This window comes from Artibeus jamaicensis, unplaced genomic scaffold (genome assembly GCF_021234435.1).
Source record: "Artibeus jamaicensis isolate MK-2021 breed Jamaican fruit bat unplaced genomic scaffold, CSHL_Jam_final scaffold_847, whole genome shotgun sequence".
NCBI classification, from domain to species: Eukaryota; Metazoa; Chordata; class Mammalia; order Chiroptera; family Phyllostomidae; genus Artibeus; species Artibeus jamaicensis.
Window position 1 is genome coordinate 3,364,376 of NW_026522057.1, and position 21,487 is coordinate 3,385,862.

The 21,487-nt window shown below is 41.7% G+C and overlaps 1 protein-coding gene across 3 annotated transcripts in view; it reads right to left on the minus strand.

Moving 5' to 3' along the window:
* Positions 1-21,487, minus strand: part of CCDC30 (coiled-coil domain containing 30) — a 104,029-nt gene that overhangs the window by 23,721 nt on the left and 58,821 nt on the right. For all 3 annotated transcript variants that reach the window (XR_008390713.1, XM_037149643.2, XM_053660621.1), the window contains exons 7-9: positions 16,427-16,606; positions 13,510-13,719; positions 10,251-10,405 (exon numbers count right to left, since the gene is read on the minus strand). Coding sequence is in view for 2 of the 3 variants with exons in the window: in XM_037149643.2 (XP_037005538.2) it covers positions 10,251-10,405; positions 13,510-13,719; positions 16,427-16,606 (545 nt within the window). In the remaining variant the exon portion in view is untranslated. The remainder of the gene's footprint in view (positions 1-10,250; positions 10,406-13,509; positions 13,720-16,426; positions 16,607-21,487) is intronic.

Here is a 21,487-nt window from a genome sequence, read left to right on the forward strand (position 1 = left end):
CTAATAATCAAACTGAGATGAAACAGATTAGCAGGGGGAAAGCAAATTGAAGTTTAACAACACATACACTTCCTGCATACATGGGAGGGATGCTGAAACACTGAGTGACTCACCAGTACGACAAAAGCCTTCACTTTCACCTTCAGCTAAAGAGAAAACAGGATGATGGGGGCGGGGAGTCAGTTATTGGAGGTTATCTTGGAAAATACAATAAACAGACACATTATCATGCAGATTAAAGTCCACACTTTGTCCATTGATAACAATTTCTAGAGATATTCTCTTCCTGACACAGTGAGAGAACCACCCTTACCAAATGTAAGTGTCCTTTTACAAAGGGTAACTTCTATTTGGTTTTTAGAGGTTCTCCCTTGTCTTTTGTTTCTTAAAATTAATCAGCCTAAATAAAATAACCATTATTCCAAAGGGGCATATTTTGAGGTGTCAAACTCTGCTCCCCCCTACCGATTGTAAGGACATTGAGAACAACAAAGATATATTACTAACAACTCCATGCCCACAAATTTAATAGCTTAGATGAAATGAACCAATTCCTTGAAAGACACAATCTACTGAACTCACACTTACACAAGGAGAAGCAGATCATCTGAATAGGACAATATCTATTAAAGAGATGGAATCAATATTTAATAACCCTCCAAAAATAGAGCACTGGCCCCACATGGTTTCACTGGTGAATTCTACCAAACCTTAAAGGAAGAAGTGATACCAATTACCTACATTCTCTTCCAGAAAAATTGAAGCGGGGACACTTTCTAACTAATTGTAATAAACGGCATTACACTAATACCAAAACCAGATGAGGATATTACAGAAAGGAAAACTACAGACCATTCTCTTCTAGCGACATGTCCAAACTCCTTGATGTGACTAGTTATGAGACAGAGGGATCTGATCAGATCACTGGGGAGAAGTAGGAGGGGCATCAGAGGAATTTGCCCAGGCAACGGTGTGCAGTCCAGGACAGGACTGGCAGAGAAGCCTAATGCCTCCAGAGGGCATGGAAATAAAGAGGGGGCTGGCTCTCGGGCTCAAGGCTCTCTGGCTCCAGGGTGAACTCTCTGGCTCTCGGCCTCTTCCTTCTCCAGGATGGCTGGGTGACCAGGCTACCACAGCCTGTGTTCCCCAACACCCGGTGTTTCAGATGGGAAGGAACTCGGGGCACAGCCTAGGATCGGGCTGGCCTGGCAGAGAGGGCGGCAGGCTAATTCTTTGGGTGTTCGGGAAGGAACGGGCTCTGAGGCAGAAGCCTGCCATTCTTCCAGAATTGTGTAACTTTTGTTTCTTATGTTTAGTTTGTAAACTAACCCTATAGCAATAAGATAACTAAAAACGGGAATTATAGGAGGACCCAGGTGTTAGAATTTAGCCTTAATTGAGAGGCCTAAGTGACTAATCTAATTCTTGCCGACAGCTGTTATTCCAAAATTGTGAAACTTTTGAATAAAGACTCCTTCACTTGCTGTCTGATAAGAGTTAGGCTCATCATGACCAGGCCTAGCTAACCTTTCTAGCTTCTTTTCCTTTCTTTCTTTTTTTTTTTGCCACTCCCCTTATCCCCAAATGTTTAGTTCTAGTCAAAATGACAATTTTTCACTTCACTGAAGATGAGGGGGATGACAATGACAACAATAATGACATCAAATATCATAATAATAACAACAATAACAACATCTTGGCTAGGAACTCTGTCCATGCAGGTTTCTGGTTAGAGTGGGATATAAGAGATACTATCCGTGCAAGTTCTGGAGTGTAGGAATGAAGCATTTTGTTTTTTATTTTTGGGAAGTTGCAATACATGCTTTTGTAGCTCATACACATTGCCACTCATCTGCGACTCATCTGCGGCTCATCATGGAAGGAGGCAATAGCAGGACTCCCCCACCTTCTCCACCTCCAGGGCCAGGTGTCTGTTTAGCTCCTTGCTGAGGGAGACCAGCTACTCCTGCAGGACACCTACTGTAACAAGGTGGGAGGCAGTGAGAACTGACACGGGATCCAGTCCATCCTTTGGTGCTCCCAGATTCCAGCCTGCCACTGCTCTCCCTCACTTTATACGCATCTTCACTTCCTGACAATTTTCCCCGCAAACTTCAAGCCCCAGTGTAAGACGCAAAGATGGCAGCTTCACAGACTTATGTAACCTGTTGCCACAATTGCATAAGATCAAATCCCTGTGATAAATCTCTTATTAAATATATTTTCCTCCTATGGCTCTGAGGCAGGATATAAGGAGCTGGGAAAGTTCCTTGGCGACTGGAATGAGGAAACTGAGATGAAGAGCTGAGTCAAAGTGGCCTTATCATTGGGCACCCTGACTCACCTGCCTTCCCCTTAAGCATTAAGCCCTGTAGACAATGAGATTCTGATCAGCATCTAATAATTTTAGAAACACAGCCTGGGGTCTGTTGACCATAGAGACAGTTTTGGTCAAACTAGAGATAACATCTAGGTCTCAGCTGTGTGTATAAAAAGGGGCCACATACTAAATTTGACCAGCTCAGGGGAGGCCTGTGTGTGACAGCCTTACAAACTCAGAGACCTAAAGTAACCGTATAGGATGGTCTGAAATAAAAACTTTTTTTAAAACTTTTTTATTGATTATGCCATTACATTTGTTCTATTCCCCCCCCTCCATTCCCCTCCACCCTGCATACCCCTCCCCCACCATTTCCCCCTTTAGTTCATGAACACGTGTCTCAAATTCTTTAGATTCTGTATTTCCCCCTACTATTCTTACCTTCCCCCTATCTATTTTCTATCTACTGTCTATGCTACTTATTTTCTGTACCTTCTCCCCCCCTTCTCCTCCTCCCACTCCCCTGTTGCTAACCCTCCATGTGATCTTCATTTCTATGGTTCCACTCCTGATCTAGCTGTCCTCTTAGTTTGCTTTTGTTTTAGGTGTGGTTGTTACTAACTGTGAGTTTGCTGTCCTTTCACTGTTCATCTTTTTTATCTTCTTTTTCTTAGGTAAGTCCCTTTAACATTTCATATAATAAGGGCTTGGTGATGATGAACTCCTTAAATTTGGTCTTATCTGAGAAGCACTTTATCTGTCCTTCCATTCTAAATAAAAACTTTGCTGGGTAGAGCAATCTTGGTTGTAGATCTTTGGTTTTCATGACTTGGAATACCTCTTTCCAGCCCCTTCTTGCCTGTAAGGTCTCTTTTGAGAAATCAGCTGACAGTCTGATGGGAACTCCTTTGTAGGTGACTGTCCCCTTAGCTCTTGCTGCTTCTAGGATTCTCTCCTTCATTTTAATCTTGGCTAACGTAATGATGATGTGTCTTGGTCTGTTCCTTCTTGGGTCCAACTTCTTTGGGACTCTCTGAGCTTCCTGGATTTCCCGGAAGTCTATTTCCTCTGCCAGAATGGGGAAGTTCTCTTTTATTATTTGTTCAAATAAGGTTTCCACTCGTGACTCTTCCCCTTCTGGTACCCCTATAATTCGAATGTTGGAACGTTTAAAGATGTCCTGGAGGTTCCTAAGCTTCTCCTCATTTTTCTGAATTCTTATTTCTTCATTCTTTTCTGTTTGATCATTTTTTTCTTCCTTGTGGTCCACTCCCTTGATTTGAGTCCCAATCTCCTTTCCATTGCTATTGGTTTCCTTTGTATTACCATTCATTTCAATTAGTTTAGCTTCCATATGTTTCTCTAATTTGTGACTAAAATCAACCAGTTCTGTAAGGATCCTGATAACCAGTGTTTTGAACTGTGCATCTGAAAGACTGGCTATTTCTTCATCGCTTAGATCTATCGGTTCTGGGGCTCTGAGTTGTCCTAGAGCCATTTTTGGTCTATTCGTGCCATTAAGTAAGCGGAGCGAAGCCTTAGTTGTTTACCAGGATGGGGCGACCCAGGTCGCTGGTTTGTGACGCTGTGTGTGGGGGCGTGGTCAGAGAGGGAGCAACGGCGGTCCTCTCCACTAGCCCAGTCCATCCAGTCACACCACTCTCCCCGGGCCTGTTTATCCGATCGGAATTGTGCGAGCCTGCTGCCCTGCGCAGGCTCCCCTCCTCACTGGTTTATCCGCACGCAGATGCGCGACCGACCGCAGACAGCCCCCCGCACCTCTTCCCTGCGTTCTCCCGTAGCCAGCCCGTGATCTGTGCCTTCGGCTGCTCACGCGCCGTGCACCACCTGTTCGGGGATTTTTTCTTGCCAACCTACTCCACTGCTGGTTTCGCTCCTCTTACCGGTTTAGCTGAGCATTTCGTTGTCTTCGGACTCCGTATTGTCGATTTTCTGTGTGGCTTGGTTGTGTTTATTGTTGTTAAAAATAGTTGTTCTTAGATTTGGTTGTGCACAGAGGCAAGGTGGTTCCACCTACACCTCCATCTTGGCGGAAGTCCTGAAATAAAAACTTTTAAACTAAACACCGTTTATGGCAGGTAGTCATAAGCTAGAAACTTCCCTGACAAAAGTCAATCTTAACTGAGTCTGTCTATTGTCTTTTTGCATCTATGATAACATACCTTTGGAATGTCAAGGTTAAGGCCCCTTTTCCCTTTTCCAGATCCCTCCATGCACAACCACTTGAGATCAGAGACTACAAATCCCCCATTTTAATTGTGATTGTTGCCATGTTAATTGTTGACCATTAACTATCCCGCACCCACCCGAGTAAAAGAAGCACGTGTCTGTCATTACTTTCTACACAATCTAAGAGGTTTTCACTGCTTTGCTTTCTCCTGTCTCCCTAATCTATCATCAGTGGATTTCATGTAACCCCCTTATGCCTCCTCTTTTGATTGTTATGTGTAAAATAAGGTGCAAAGCTGTCATTTTCTGGAGCATTTTCTCAACTCATTGAGGTTTTCTTCCCAGCAACCATTGTCACTTTGGCTAAAATAAACTCATAAAAATTCTTTATAGGTTTGAACATCTCTTATGTTGACAGCTGTGTTTCGGCTCCAGGCCCAGAAAAGCTGCAAATCCAGATAAGTGACGCCATGGCTGATATCTGGACCAGGTACACTGACTAATGACCACCTACCATAGGGCCGGCCAATCAGTAAAGACCACAATCCTGACCCCATATGCTCATTTTGATGAATCAGCATATTAAAAGGATAGACCTGGAAAGCTGACAAATATTGTATTAGATCCTCCTCTAAGACCTCCCTTAAAACTGCTGCCTTTAGAGAGCAGATAAAATCTCTTAAGGCAAAGGACCCAGTGCTCACTCGCTCTCGCAGGCTCTTGCTCCCTGCCTCTCCTTCTTCTTCCTCTTCTTCTCCCTGGAGCATGCCTGCACATATCTTTGCTTTTCTTTCTCCTAAACTCCAAAGTTCCCAAGAGACTTACAACCAGGGGAGCAGCTCGTCCTGGGCTAACACCCCGAACCTGTCTCCAAAGAAATTACTTTGTCTGTGTAGCTTGTTTCCTGACTCCACGCAGCTCAGCTGGCTCACTTCTGCCGCTGTGACTTTCCTTCCTTTTCCTTTTCCTTTCTTGGGCCACGGCAGCTCCGCCCAGGCTCACTCCTGTTGTTATGATCTTGCCTCTTCTATCTTAAGCCCTTCCTTTGTTTTACTGTCCCCAGCTTTAGTAAGTGTACTCTCAAAATCACCTGGGCTTGTGTTGTAAAATCTTCCCTGCACGAAGTCAAGAACAGAGAGCTGACATCACTGCCAGCAGTCGTATTTCTCCGACTGAACCCTGACTGGTGCACGTGCTCACTATGTGCCAGACACCGACACAAGCGACTGCTTACCATTCATTTAACTGCACAGTGATTCTACGAGGCAGGTATTACCAGGCACTGAGAGGATAAGAAACTTGCCTGAGATTATGCAGCTGCTAAGTGGCTAATAAGATAACCATGTTATATTATTAGGTGGTAATTATTAGGTGCAAATTCCAAAGCAATATATTTAAAGTGATTCAACTTTTGTTAACAGAACAAGAATAAAATGTATATGCATATGTATATGCATAGAAAAATATGTATATGCATAGAAAAAATCTGAGAAATATGTAGTTGAAGGCTAGAATTCTGAAGCACTTAGGCTTTTTGTTTGTTATATTTGAAAATTTAAAATGAGCCCAAACCGTGTGGCTCTGTTGGTTGGCACTGTCCCACAGAGCAAAAAGTCACCAGTTGGATTCCCTGTCAGGGCACATACTTGAGTTGTGGGTTTGCTCCCTGGTCGGGGTGTGGGCGAGAGGGACCAACCTTCATCGGCTGATTGATGTCTCTCACATTGACATTTTTCTCCCTTTCATTCCCCCTCCCTTTCCCTCTCTCTAAAAAAAAATACATAAAATCTTTTAAAAAATAAAATTCATAATGAACAGTTAAAATTACAATTTTATAAGCCAGAATTTCAGGGAAATAATAAAAGATAGGCACAAAAATTAGGCTATGAGGGACTTCCGCCAAGATGGAGGCATAGGTGGATGTGCCGTGCCTTCTCCCACAACCAAGATTAGAGAAAACTAAATATTAGCAACAGAAAACACAGCCAGAACACGGAAAATTGAACTTTTCGGAAGTCCGTTAACAACAAATTCTTCAGCCTGACCAGTAAGGGGAGAAACCAGCGGCTGGCGGAGCAGGGTTGCACAGGAGGACTCGGCCAGACACACTCAGGCCCGCGGAATCCAGGCGCAGGGTCAGACCTAGTGAGCGACCCAGCGAGCAACCAGGCCAGCGACCTCGGGGGAGACAGCCGGGCCCGGGGCTGCGTGTTGACTGAGGTCGCGCATTTGTGCGCGGGTGGACAGGCGAGGGAGTGGGCGGTTGGACCGGGCCGGCAGGTCCCCACGGCAAGCGGCAGTGGAGGGCGCCGCCATTTCCCTGCTCTGACCCCACCTCCACATACAGCGTCATAACCCAGTGACTCTGAGTGGCCCGGCCCAGGTGAACCACCTAAGGCACTGCTCCTCCGCACCCAGCTGTGAGAAGCGGCAGAGGGGGGTCGCCATTTCCCCGCTCTGGCCACGCCCCCACATATAGCGTCACAACCCAGCGACCTGGGAATCCAAGCCGCCGCTTCTCACACTTAAAGGGCCCGAACAGACCAAGAATGGCGCAGGAGGATCTCAGAGCCCCAGAAATAAATCTAAGCGATGAAGAAATAGCAAAACTCACAGACGCACAGTTTAAAAAATTGGTGATCAAGATCCTCACAGAACTGGTTGATTATACGGACAAATTAGACAAATATATGAAGGCGAAACTAATTGAAATGAATGGAATTGCACAGGACACCAATAGCAATGAAAAGGAAACTGGGACTCGAGTCAATGGAGTGGACCAGAAGAAAGCAAATAATGGCCAAACAGAAAAGAGTCAAGAAGCAAGAATTCAAAGAAATGAGGAGAGTCTTAGGAACCTCCAGGACATCTTTAAACGCTCCAACATCCGAATTATAGGGGTACCAGAAGGGGGAAAGGCACAGCCACACGTGGAAAACTTATTTGAACAAATAATAAAGGAGAATTTCCCCAATCTGGCAAAGGAAATAGACTTCCAGGAAATCCAGGAAGCTCAGAGAGTACCAAAGAAGTTGGACCCAAGAAGGAACACACCAAGGCACATCGTAATTACATTAGCCAAAATTAAAATGAAGGAGAGAATCCTAGAAGCAGCAAGAGCTAAGGGGACAGTCACCTACAAAGGAGTCCCCATCAGACTGTCAGCGGATTTCTCAAAAGAGACCTTGCAGGCAAGAAGGGGCTGGAAAGAGGTATTCCAAGTCATGAAATCTAAAGACCTACAACCAAGATTGCTCTATCCAGCAAAGCTTTCATTTAAAATGGAAGGACAGATAAGGTGCTTCTCAGATAAGATCAAATTCAAGGAGTTCATCATCACCAAGCCCTTATTATATGGAACGTTAGGGGGACTTATCTAAGAAAAAGAAGTTAAAGAAACATGAACAGTGAAAGGACAACAAACTCAGTTGTTGACAACCACACCTAAAACGAAAGCAAACTAAAAGGACAGCTGGATCAGGAGTGGAAGCATAGAAATGAAGATCTCAAGGAGGGTTGGCAACAGGGGAGTGGGAGGAGGAGAGGGGGGGAGAAGGTACAGAAAATAGGTAGCATAGACGGTAGATAGAAAATAGATGGGGGGGCGGGAATAGCATGGGAAATGTAGAATCTAAAGGACTTGAGACACATGGTCATGAACTAAAGGGGGGGTGATGGTGGGGATGGGGGGTAGGGTGGAGGGGAATGAAGGGGGAATGGAACAACTGTAACAGCATAATCAATAAAAAAAATTTTAAAAAAAGAAAAAAAATAAAAAAAAATTAGGCTATGAGGATACATATTATGTCATTGTTTGCTATAGCAAGAAGCTGGGAAAAAACTTAAAATATCCAACAACAAAGAACTGATTAAATAAATTATGATATATAATAATATATATTAATATATATAATATAATAATATATCTAAAAAATAAAATGGCAGGTAAATAAATCATAATATTTTAAGTGAAAAATTAGCTTAAATCTAAATATGTAAATTGGGGTTACTTTTGTCTAGGTTACAAAATGATGCATGTACTAATAGTGCCCTTTTTGTGAAAAAGAATTTTCCTACATATTTCAATTTCTTATACTTTGCTTAAATATTACTTCTATGTGTATCTTCTTAGCCAATCTTCACAAAAAATGTATGGAACTGGTATTACTATTCCCACTTCAGAGAGAAGAAACCAAGCTTCAGGAAAGTTAAATATTCCTTTTCCTTGTTCAAGTCTTTGATTACATCTTTAAAAAAAAAAAAATTTCACAGTTTCCTTACAATTGATTCTCCTTAATCCTAATCGCTGAAGTTCTTAGAGGTTATAAATCTGGTGTTCCTTGTTTCTGCTGACTTTTGTTCATGGGAGCCAGTTTCCTTGTGTTATCTGATGCTTTTTGATCATCAGTGTACATAGTGGTACCTCAGTTCCTCGGTACTTGTTAATTCGTTCCCATGAGTGGCAAGCAAGTCACAATTGATGAAGCATTTTCTCTTGCCAGGCATCGTGACTCATACAAGGTCTAGCAAGTGGGACAAGTGGCAAGCATACACGAAGGGCTGAAACATTTTTTATCATTAACATGCGATGAGTACCAGGTTTGGCGAGTTCTGAAGCCGAGGAGTACTGAGGTACCCGTGTTTGATTCAACTTAACATGTGAGAATCCTTAACGTCCAAATTAAGGTTGCTTTCCTCCAGAGATAATTTGGGGACTGCCTGCTGGAAATACTTTAGCTCCTTCAAGATTCCCAGCTAAGTACTGGAGTCTATAGTAGCTCAGCTATCCTACCTTCAGGCCAACTTCCTGAGTTTCTTCTCTGAACACGGGGGTTGATGTCAATGTTATTTGCTCCTTGACTTGACTTAGGAGTTTGTTTACCATTCCTCATTTGGGTTTTACCTCATCGTATGGTTGCCCTTTGGGCTTTCTCTTGCTTTGTGAGCAATGCTTTAAATGGTGTGTTTATTGCAGTTCATTCAGGATCCACTTGTACAGTAACAGGAAGATAGCTTTCCATCCTGCCAGAAGTGACAGTGAGACACCTATTTTCCTGCTACACCTCACTGAGTGAATTCATTATTCATTTGTACATTCACTGACTGACTCACTCAAATATTCTTTCATTCACTGAATATTTCCTGAGTACCTACTGAGTGTCAGGCCCTGGGCCAGAGCTTTTACTGGAGCTGAAAGTAAGTTTCTGAGCTTCATAGTGTATGTGGATATCTGTATATCTTTTCAGTGGCTAAAACCATAGTTTTCTTAAAATGTGTATAAGTCACTCTGAGTGCCATAGAAGTAAGAAGCATCAGTTACTGGAGTTTAGGGCACCCAAGATGCCTATAAGGTAGTTGGGACTTCACTGAAGAAAATCAGCTGATAAATACAAAACACCAACTTCATTCTACTCTGCATTTTGTGCCGATCATGTTAGAGTTAGAAAAGCAAATCCCAGAGTATCCTATTCCCTAAGCAATTCAGTCAAGAAAATCGACTGGGGTACCAAGTGTCTCCCGAAACAACAAGAAATAATCCCTGCCTTATGAATCCCACACTCTAGTGTGAAAGGCAAATAAGAAAATAAATAATTAGCATGTAATGCGATAAGTGAGTATATAGGAAGTGTGTGGTTTACTTTAGTGAGGGCACAGGGGCAAATGCATTGGGGAATTCACGCTGCGGGTAACCTCAGCCAGGGTGAGCCGCGCAGGAAAGCCACATCTTTGCTCCTCTTACCTCTTCTGTTGTTCTTCCTGATATTGTTGCTTTCTTTTAGCTTCATTTTCTATGGCTTCTCTTATCCTTTCCTCTAGTTGCTTCTTTTCCGAACTACAAGCATCTATGCAACAGACTTTCTGAGCATAGTCTAATTTCTGCTGCAGATCCGAAATCTTGAATGAAAAGAGTTTGCAAATAAGACGATAAGAAGAGTATGACCTATTTTTAAAATTATATTTCACTAATCATGCTATTACAGTCATCCCCATTTTTCCCCCTTTGACCTCTTTTTTGCTTAGGGAAATACCACACAAATAGCAAACACAGTATTGCTGCCATACAAATTTGATCTAAAGTAAAGAGTGTGGCTAGATTTATTTTAACTTGAAAAATTAATTATTTAGTTTTTGCAATATGTAATACATTCACACAGCTGTACAGTGAAAACAGAGCTATATAGTGCAAAGTCCCTTTTCCACCCCTGACCTGTCTTCTGCCACCAAAGAGGGGAGCGCTGATATTAGTTTCTTACATACCCTTTCAGAGATTTATTTATGCATACTTAAACAAATGTTATTAAATAGTTCTCCCCCCACAGACACTTTTTACACCAATGATGGCATATTATACTTACATGCCTGGCTTTTTAAAATAAAAATACACTCAGAGAGTTTTCCATATTATAAGTACGCATGCAGCTGTCTTTTCCACAGCTGTATACCATTCCGCTGTAAGAATATACCATAACTTATTTAACTAGCCTCCTACTGAGGGACATTTAGGTAAATTCCAATATCTTGCTGTTATAAACAATGTCTCTGGAACAACTTACAAGGTGTGTGGATTTTCCAGGGCAAAGGTTATTATTTGTTTGATAGATAAGGCCAAAGTGTCTCCATAGTATCAAACCAACTTACACTTCTAACTGCAGTGTGTGAGGAGTCCCTGCTTCCTCCACAGTGTGACTACCTTCATGATTATCTCAAAGTCAAGGTCACCTACAAACTAAGTAGCAATTAGCAGATTGCCTAGAGTAATAGGTCCTTTAATATCCTCGTAACACCAAAAATAAGATCTATGAATTTGAAAGATATGTAACTTTATTCTAGAATTTAAAAAAAATTGCACCAGTCACAAATTTAAATGAAAAGTATCATCAAATTTTTTTGTTAGATGAATATCCTTTAAAACGATTTACTTATTTTTTATAAGCCTTTCTGTCATCTAAATTTGTGACTGGTACATAGTAAATGTTCCATAAATATTTGTTGAATGACTGGATTCCAGCAGAAGAGCTGCTCTCCCTCTATTCCGTTTACTGGCCCCACATTCCCTGCATCCAGTGAATGCCAGCAGGAGAGGTGAAGATGCAAAACGATTCAGGGCAATGGCAGAGGCCAGGTCGAGTTCCTCTGAGTTGCCTCATTTAACTCTGTGCTCAGGGTAAATACTTACTTAAAGACATTCAGTCTTAATTCCCCAGGTGAAAGTATCCCCCATTGGCTTCTCTCTCTCAAGGACATATGTCAAACTTTTGAACCCATCACCCAATTTAAGAAAGAGAACATTTCCAATACTTCTGAAGTTCACTCTGTGACCCTTGTCAATTATACCCCTTCCTGCTCCACCTGAGAAAACTAGTATCTTGAATTGTGTTAATCATTTCTTTGCTTTTTCTTTTAATAATATATATCTCTATAGGACATGGTTTTTATTTGGTACTATTTTGACCTGTATTTTAATCTTTTAAAAAGATTTTATTTATTTATTTCTAGAGAGAGGGGAAGGGAAGGAGAAAGAGAGGGAGAGAAACATCAGTGTGTGGTTGCCTTGGGGGCCACCTACTGGGGACCAGGCTTGCAACCCAGGCATGTGCCCTGACTGGGAATTGAACCTTCAACCCTCTGGTTTGCAGGCCCATGCTCAATCCACTGAGTTACACCAGCCAGGGCCTAGTTCGACCTTTATTTCAATGAAATCATACTGTGTTTTTGGTTACCTGGTTTTTATTCAGTATTATATTGAACTACAACATGTAGCTGTAATTCATTCATTTTCACTGTTGTGTGTATGCTGTTGTGTGAATATGCAATTTATTTATTCAATCTCATGTCAGTGGGTATTTGTTTTCTTTCCAATTTTCTGCTTTTTAAAACAATGTTACGATGAGAATGACTGAATTTTTGCCTCCTGATACTTAGATGCAGTGCAATAGCTTCTCTAGAGTTCATGCCTCGCGGTGGAAGTGTGGGGTTATACAGTATCTTCATCTGTAACTTCCCTAGAAGCGGATGCCTAACTGCTTTCCAAAGTGTTTGTAGGGACTCATTCTTCCAAATGCAGTCAGCATGTTGCATAAAATCCTCACTGATATTTAGTACCGTCTAAATTTAAAAAAATTTACCAATCTTTATCATTACTTTTTTATGGAGTAATAACAGACATGCAGTAAAGTATACACATCTCAAGCATCCTCAGTAAAAGTTTAGTTATATAACTGCCTCCCAGACCCAGATATAGAATACTTCTAGCAACACAAAAGATTCCCTCCTGTCCCTTCTCAGCCCTTCCAGAGACAACCACTATCCACATGTCTGTAAACACCAGAGCTTAGTTTCGTGTACTCTTAAACTTCATACAAATGACATTACGCAGTGATAGAACTCTTAGAACTCTTTTGTGCTGGCTTCCTTACCCCAACATTAGGCATCTGAGTTTAATTCAAATTACTGTCATCTACTTATCGATGTTAGCTGTATGTTTATATAGTTTGTTAAAGTGACTTGTTTGTTGTATAAAATTTGACTCAGACAAACCTGCAGATCAAAACGTGCAACTGCTATGCACTGCTGCCACCTGGTGTCGGACAGCCTGAAAGGCAGGGCAGTATTTCAAAATGGCTCATTTCACAACACAGATCCTTCCGAAAATTACAAAATAAAAATCATGTAAACACCAATCCACAAGAAAGGAGAATAAACCTTTTAAAATTTGAATGTATAAAACAAAAGTCATTTGCTCTCAGTGCTTTAACTTATTGCTTTAATGAAACACCTTTATAAGTTCATGCAATTACACACACACACACACACACACACACACACGATTTACTGGAATTGAAGGAGCAGGTGAAGGAAGTCAGAGGGAGGCAAGCTTGGGAGAGTGAAGAAGAACCCCTAGAAGTCTATCAAGTTTGCACCATACATATTTCTTAAAGTCCTTTGGGATTTCGATAGTGGCATTCAGTGTGTTACTTATTACGGGTGGGGATAATTACCCTTTTCTCTGCCTCAGCAACTTTGGATTTCTCCTGAGCCAGCTTTTCCTGCAGGTTGTTCTGTGATTTAATGCTGTGAGCCTGTGTAAGCACTTCCAGCTCCAGTTCCTTGATTTTCTGCTGACAGTGCTTCCACTCTGCTGGGGGTGAAGAGCACATCCTGGCACCGTCTACTAACTTCTGCTGGGCCTGTTTTAGTTCCATTTTGATCTACAGGTGGGGAATAAATAAGAATGATGGCACTAAGCAGGGAGTGAATGTCAGCATGAGCCAGAACAAGCAGCTTTCAGAGGAATGCCGTCCCCCAAGAGCTTATCACCTCTCTGGAGCTGCCCTGGGTTAGTAAGGTTTGCCAAGGTCTATCTCACCAGATGGCAGCTGGACAAGGCGATATTCCTGAGTTTCAGTACATGTGTGGGCTAAACATTTTCCATCTTTTTTTTCTATCACTTCAAGCTGGCTTTCATTCCCACTACTCCATGAAGGTGCCAGAGCACTGTTGCCAAAGTAACTCCCCTGGACGGTTGCCCTCTGAGGGGCATTCACTCCCTTCCTCTCAGGAAGTTCTCCTCGTGTCTCGGGGTTTGTGATACCACATTCCCCCGATCTTCACTTTCCTCTCTTCTGTTCCTTCTTGGTCTCTTTGGTAGACTGTTCTAATGCTACCCAACTTCTAAATACCACTGGATTAAACTAGGCCTTGAGAGTGGATTATTCTCTCTTGGTTCACGCCCATGATTTAAAACACCACCTCTATGCCCAGTAACCGCCAAAATGAAACTCCTGCCCACATCTCCAAAACTGTTTTTCTCTCAGTCTTCCTGACTGTAGTAAATGATGCCACCACCGACCCTCAGGCCAGTAACCTGAGAGCTGTCCTTGAGTTTTCCTTTCCCACCATGAGCCAGTTCAGCGCAAGCTGTCACTCTGCCTCCAGAGCAGGTCTTGCATCAGTCCATTTGTGCCCTTTGTGTCACTCCCCTCGTCTAGATCATCACCATCTCTAGCCCTGGCCCTGGCAATAGCTTTGACACTGGTCCTGCCATTTCCATTTTCATTCCCTTCTAATCTGTTCTCTGCACAGCAGCCAAGGTGTGCTTTTTAAAACATAAATTGAACTACTTGACACTCCTCCTTAACTCCTTCACTGGCTTCCCATCACTCTGGGAACAAATCCCAGCAGCTTGCCTGGCCTCGTATGATCTGGTCCTTGCCAACCTCTTTAAAACCATCTTGTCTTTCCCCCTCCTTCCACTGATCTCCCGTCATGCGGGCTTCTACTTAGGGTTTCGGACACACCAGACTCCACCCTTCACTCTGCTAGGAATGCTTTCTCTTTTCCCTCCTCATGGTATGGTTGGTTCCTGTCCATTCTTCAGGTCTTAGCTTAAACATCACTCTGTAAAAGAAAACCTTCTTGCTCACTTAATCTGAAGAGGTCTTCTTACTCACTCCTTACTTATTACACCACATTTATTTCCTTCATAGAACTTATCACAATTTAAATTAAACATATACTTACCTACTTGTTTACACCCTTCTTCCCCACTCTAAATACCCAGCAGGGACCATGTATTTTACTCAGTTCTCAGTATCCAAGGCCTGTCAGACTGCCTAAAGCAGATAATTAACCAATATGTACCGAGCAAATAAATGAATGAATGACATTCTAAGGAATATAAGAACCTGGTGAATGGACATACTGGGCAGGGCTCACAGACAAACATGCTCAGACAGAATTTACTTTACCTTAGGCAAAGCAGGATTTCCTGGGCTCAAAGCTTTTCAGCTGAATTAATAGGGATTATAACTATAGTTTCCTCTACCTGTGATTTCCGTGGATCAACCATTCAGGGTTTATCAAGGGAACTTAAAACTTAATAATAACTTTCTTAGTATCAGTTTCTTCATCTGTAATACAGGGACAACTACTTATCTGATAAAAGAGTTGGGAAGCTACATTAAGTAAAGCAATGAAAGTATCAAGAATAGAAACAGCATATAAGTAAATGCCTAATACAAGTTAACTGCTATTCTTCAAGAATCACTTATAGATTATCTACCATATTTGATATCTAGAACTGAGGCAGATACTACTATAACTGTGGTATATTGGTTAGGCTTCCATATCTATGAAGCAGCTGAGACTGGTATTTTCATCTCCCTGTTTTGGAGATGAAAAAGCTGAGTCTCAAATATGGTAGGCAAATAATAGAACATGGTCTGATGCTCTCGCGTCAGAAAGAACAACTTGGCCTTCCTATGAATTATACCTTGCTGCAGACATTGGATTCAACCAATAATAATGGAAACACCAATTAGGGATTAATAAGTCTAGAGATAGAATGAGGGCAGAACAACCAGGGTTTGGGCTCAGGTCACTGAAATTTAAAACGAGCTAAAATTTTAGGTAATAATTAAAAAAAAACTGTATAACTTTAAAACTTTTCATATTTACGGGTTGACAACGTACATGGCCCTTCAGCAGCAGAGAAACCACGGAGCCATGTGCCTGCCTGGCAGGGAGAAGTTAAAGGAGTAAGTTAACCAGGGAGCTCACATCGTCCACCTTCTACGGACACTGTCACGAATCGTGAGGTTGAGAAATTTTGTTTTAATCCTCACCAAGGATATGTTTATTGGTTTGAGAGAGAGAGAGAGAGAGAGACAGAGAGAGAGAGGTGAGACACAAACATCACTCACTTGCCTCCCCTACGTGCCCTAAGCGGGTGATTGAACTTGCAGCCCATGTATGTGCCCTGACTGGGAATCAAATCCACGACCTTTTGGTGTATAGGACAATGCTCCAACCAGCTGAGCCTGCTGGCCAGGGCTAAGGTTGAGAAATTTTGACTCATTTGCCTCAGGGCCAGTGGAGTGAGATTTCTCTATAAAGGATGTTGTCTACCAGACCTACCTTAATGCTTTCATCCTGAAGTAAGCTGTTATGTTGCTTCAAGTCCGAGTTCTTTGCCCGCTCATACCGAAGCTCTTTTTCAGCTGAGTTGCAGAGAGTCTGGAGTCGGTGCAAATTCTGGCGAAGTTGTTGTATTTCCTCTTGTTGCTGGTATTTCAGTTTTTCTCCAGGTGTTAGATTCTAAAACAAACATTTTAAAAGAGAAATGTGCACAGTTTGGGAGAATATTGGTGAGACCTGGGTTCCGGCTGTCAGAACCAGGATTATCAGCATGTGATTATTCAGGTGTTTTTGGAGTTGGCTTATCTACAACAAGTCACTCTTTTATACTTATAGCCAGTTAGTGCATGTTCTTATAATTTAACTCCCATTGCACTAGAGTAAAAAGATAAAAGAAATTATGTAAACAGTGGCAGTTAAATATAGACAATTAACTTTCTTATTTTTCACATCAGTGAAGGGGAACAGAGCATGGAAAATTTTAGGGTAAAAGTCAGGCCTCTTAGTGCAACACAACTACTGTGACCAAAGGAGACGCCACGAGGGTTTTCTCGGAGGGAGGCACGCACAGGCGTGCTGCGTGGATGACAAACCCAACCCCGTCCAGTTCAGCAGATGAGATACACCGTGCATCTCCTCAGGCAAGGGAAACGAAGGAAAAAATAAGCAAACAGGACTACATCAAACTAAAAGGTTTTAGTACAGCAGAGGAAACCATTGACAAAATGAAAAGACAACCTACTAAATAGGAGAACATATTTGTCAATGAAACATCTGATAAGGGGTTAATACCCAAAATTTATAAAGAACTCATACAACTTAACACCAAAAAAAAAAACAAACAAAAACCCACCCAATTAAAAACTGGGTGAAGGACCTGAATAGACTCTTTTCCAAAGAGGACATACAGACATATAAAAAAATGCTCAATTCCACTAATCATTAGAGAAATTCAAATTAAACCACAATCAGATGTCATCTCACATCTCGCAGAATGGCCATCATCAATAAATCAAGGAACAAGTGTGGGTGAAGATGTGGGGAAAAGGGAACTCTCATGCGCTGTTGGTGGGAATGCGGACTGGTGCAGCCGCTCTGGAAAGCAGAATGGAGGCTCCTCAAGTCACCAAAAATGTGACTGCTTACAACCCAGCAATTCCACTTCTGGAATTATATGTATAACCTCTCTAAAGCCTCAGTTCCCTCGACTATAAAGTGGAAACAATAACATTCCTGCCTCATTGTATTCCTTAATATACGAGTCACATACAGGTTATTTAATATAGGGTTTAGAACAAAGTAAATATTCAATGATGTTATTTTTAAAACCATGAAACTAGGTTTTAAACTTATAAAATTAAGACATTCATGGTGGTTCCAACTTCTTTCAAGAATATTGGGAAAGTAATATCTAGAATTCAGCTATCACAGCCTTACCCGGAATGATACTAAACAGCAGAAACTAAGCCCCAGAGGCCATCAGCAGCCACAAATACGTATGGACAACAGAGCTCACATACTCAGAAAAAGAGGCTCTCACAGTTCTTTTTCCATGGATTTTGCGTACATAAGCATTCTTTAAAGTCTGGAATCTGGTCTCAGCCTACAGTTGCTTAAATTTGTCCCCTGTGAGATTAAGAAGACACATCCCACAAGGACGGCATCCAGATACTGGACACCGTAATCTGACAACAGGGATTTGAAACTGGAAAAAGCACGGGAGTTCGGGCTACCTGTCACTAGCAAACCCAATAAGCAATGACAACAATCAAATCTTTATGGGTGCTTTATTCAGATGGCAGGCAGTCTGAGAAGATGGCGGGTTCATCCCCTAACAGACCATCTTCCCCTTTCTTTCCAGGCCAAGGTTTTTATAGCAGGGAATAAACAAGGTGCAGTGAGGGGTTTTGAAATTCAGGGAGGGTCGGGTAGAAGAAACAGCAACATTCCTGTCCAGTTAGCTGTTCATTCCTGGCAGTTAGCTGTTCACAGGGGCAGGTGGTCATTTGCCCCTCCCTGAAACACAATGGCCTGGATGCCTTCGCTTGTCCCCAGGAGGTCATCTTTAGCAGTGCCCGAGGAGGCCAGCTGTTTTCCCAGGAGCCAGGACAGGCCTTATCAGTAGTTTCTGAAATAAAAGCTTTAACACATACATTACTTGCAAGGCTTATAACCTTTTACTTTAAACTAAAATTTTCCAACTTTTGAGTTCCCTATCAGTTTTAGACCACAAAACACACACACAAGAACTAAAAAGAACAATCTATAGACGTCAGTAGGTCAAAGAACCCTATAAACAGAACGGGGTTCTGAAATGATCACTGTACAGCTCACTGCCAAAAAAAAATCTGTCTAAAATGTATTTTCTTCCTTGACTGTTTAAAGATATAACCGAAACAGTGTGCATGACCCTGCTTCGGAAATGCAAAGTTCAAGATACAAACATGTCATTTCTTTTCCACGAGGCCCACTCCCATCTTGTTTACTGCCGCGTGCGCCTTAACACAGGCCAGCACAGCACAGAAACCCAGTTAAAAGTTGAATCAGTAAGAGCAACAACCCCGAGACATTATTATGGAAGGTAATCACTGAAATGCGCAAGAATTCAGGGTGACCTTAAGAGGCCATGTGGTAGATAGGACTGTTTCCCCTTTCACAGAGTGGCTATTTTCCAATATTTCTCACAGAATTTTTATATATATAATAGTTTGTCCCCTCCTTCCTGGGTATTGAAATAATTCTTCAAACAATGGAAAAGGGAACATTAAAGAAAATTGATAAATTAACCAGGGTGCTACTTCTCATACTCTATACCCCATTATTCTAAATGAATGTTGGTCCTTTTGAGCTCACAAGCAAAGATTTTATAATCTTTGTGACCACAGTGTTCGTCCTCGGCCCAAGCTTCCTACACCGGTCCCTCACCCAATACAGGGCCTGTCTGGGAGATGTACAATTAACCCCTTTTTGAATATTTGACGTCATGCTTCCTTTTGGTCTTCTGAACAAATCCAGTAACGACCTCCTCTTTCTAATACATGTGAGTCTCCTTTCAGGTATATACAGGGGTGGGCAAAAGTAGGTTTACAACTGTGCGTATATGAGACACAAAAGCTAATAAAGCTATTGTAATCGGCATAGCCTGCATGACTTTGGAATCAAACAACTGTAAACCTCCTTTTGCCCACCCCTGTGTTTTCCTTGTTTACTGTGATCTGCCGAGTTTTGAAACTCAATGTCTGAATTTCTTTTCAATTAAATATTGACTTCCTTTATTGCTACTTTTTAAAAAAAATATTTATTTAGTTTTTGAGAGAGGGGAAGGGAACGAGAAAGAGTGGGAGAGAAATATCAATGTATGGTTGCCTCTCATGCGTCCCCTGCTGGGAACTGGCCTGCAACCCAGGCATGTGCCCTGACTGGGAATCGAACCGCAATACTCTGGTTCACAGGCCCGTGCTCAATCCACTGAGCTACATCAGCTAGGGCTTATTGCTACTTTTTTTTCTAAATGTATGTGTGAATCCCTTTTCAAATATGTATTATCAGTCTTTTGAATTTGGTTTACTTTATTTATGAGTACAAAGGCCTCTTTTTGTCGATCTCAAAATAGTCACTAGAAAGGCACGGGTAGAGAAATCTTACTTTGTGCAAGAAGGATCCTGTAACATTGGGGTATAAAAGCTGAAGTGTAGCTCATAGTCACTCCCTTCATTTTTCCTGGAGGCAGTAAATAGCAAAATCTCTGGTAAATAGCAAAAGCCACATTTAAAACAATTCCCTGTCTGTGGTCTCTTCTCTCCAAAGCAAAGTATTTTGTATACCTAAGCTAGTCACCAGAAGTAGAAAATGTGGCACAAATCCTCCCATTCCCTATCCTATCTGCCAAGGCCTACGGCAACAATTAATCAGCATTTTCTTCCCAAGCAACCTCAATATAGCCTAAGAACCCTTCATAATAAAATGCATCAGCTGATGGATGCAGCAGTTCAGATTTTGGTTGCTATTTTATACCATTCAGTCTGTGGTTATGATATTGTTCAACAAATAGATGTTTAATGTTGATATAAAATTATGTTTCTACCCACAGCTGATGAGAGGAAACGGCCTGGGCAGAGCGTGTGTTTGCAGCACCTACCTCAGTGCTCCCAGAGCTCTGAGACTGCAGGAGGTTCTGATTTACATGGCTCAGTTCTCTGCTAAGCCTCACAACTTTCTTAGGCTCCAAGGTCAATTGCTGTTCTTCACTTTTCATATCCTGGTTCTGTTGCAAGTCTTCCTCTTTCTGCCTCTCTCTTGGAAAAGTGCCTTCCTCTCCTGTCTCCTCTGGAATTTCCTCCTGCTTATTCTCTTCTAGTTCAGGACTTGATGAAAATATAACAGGGAAAAACTATCAAAATGCTCATTCTACTAACAGAATCTGGAGAGGAAAAATAATCTACTGGTCAAGAAAATACTGCAAGCAAGATTTTCAGCTCTAATTCTATGGCACATCAATTATCTTATTCTTTTAATTTAACCTTAAAAACAAATAAGTGAAGGGATTAAGCAAAAAACAAAAACAAAAAACTCACAGACGTAGACAAGAGTGTGGTGATTACCAGAGGCAAAGTGGGGGGGGGGAGGTAGAAGAGGGTAAAGGGGGGATAATGGTGATGGAAGGAGACTTGACTTGGGGTGGTGAACACACACTACAATATACAGATGATGTATTACAGAACTGTACGTCTGAAACTTATATAATTTTATTAACCAATGTCACCTCAATAAATTCAATAAAAAAAAATGAGTCAACCCAGAATCCTACACCCAGTCAGGCATATCCTTCAAGAATAAAGCAGGAATCAAGACATTATCACATGAATGTAAACCAAGAGAATTAATTTGTCACCAGCAGACCTACTGTGAAAGAATGGGGAAAAGAAATTCTCTGTACGCAAAGGAAATAGTAAAAAGAGGAGTCATGGCTCATCAGGAAGTAAGAAAGTACCAAAAGAGTAAAAATGTGGATATATACAATACACTGCCTTTTTCATTTAAGATTTCTCAATTCTATATGAT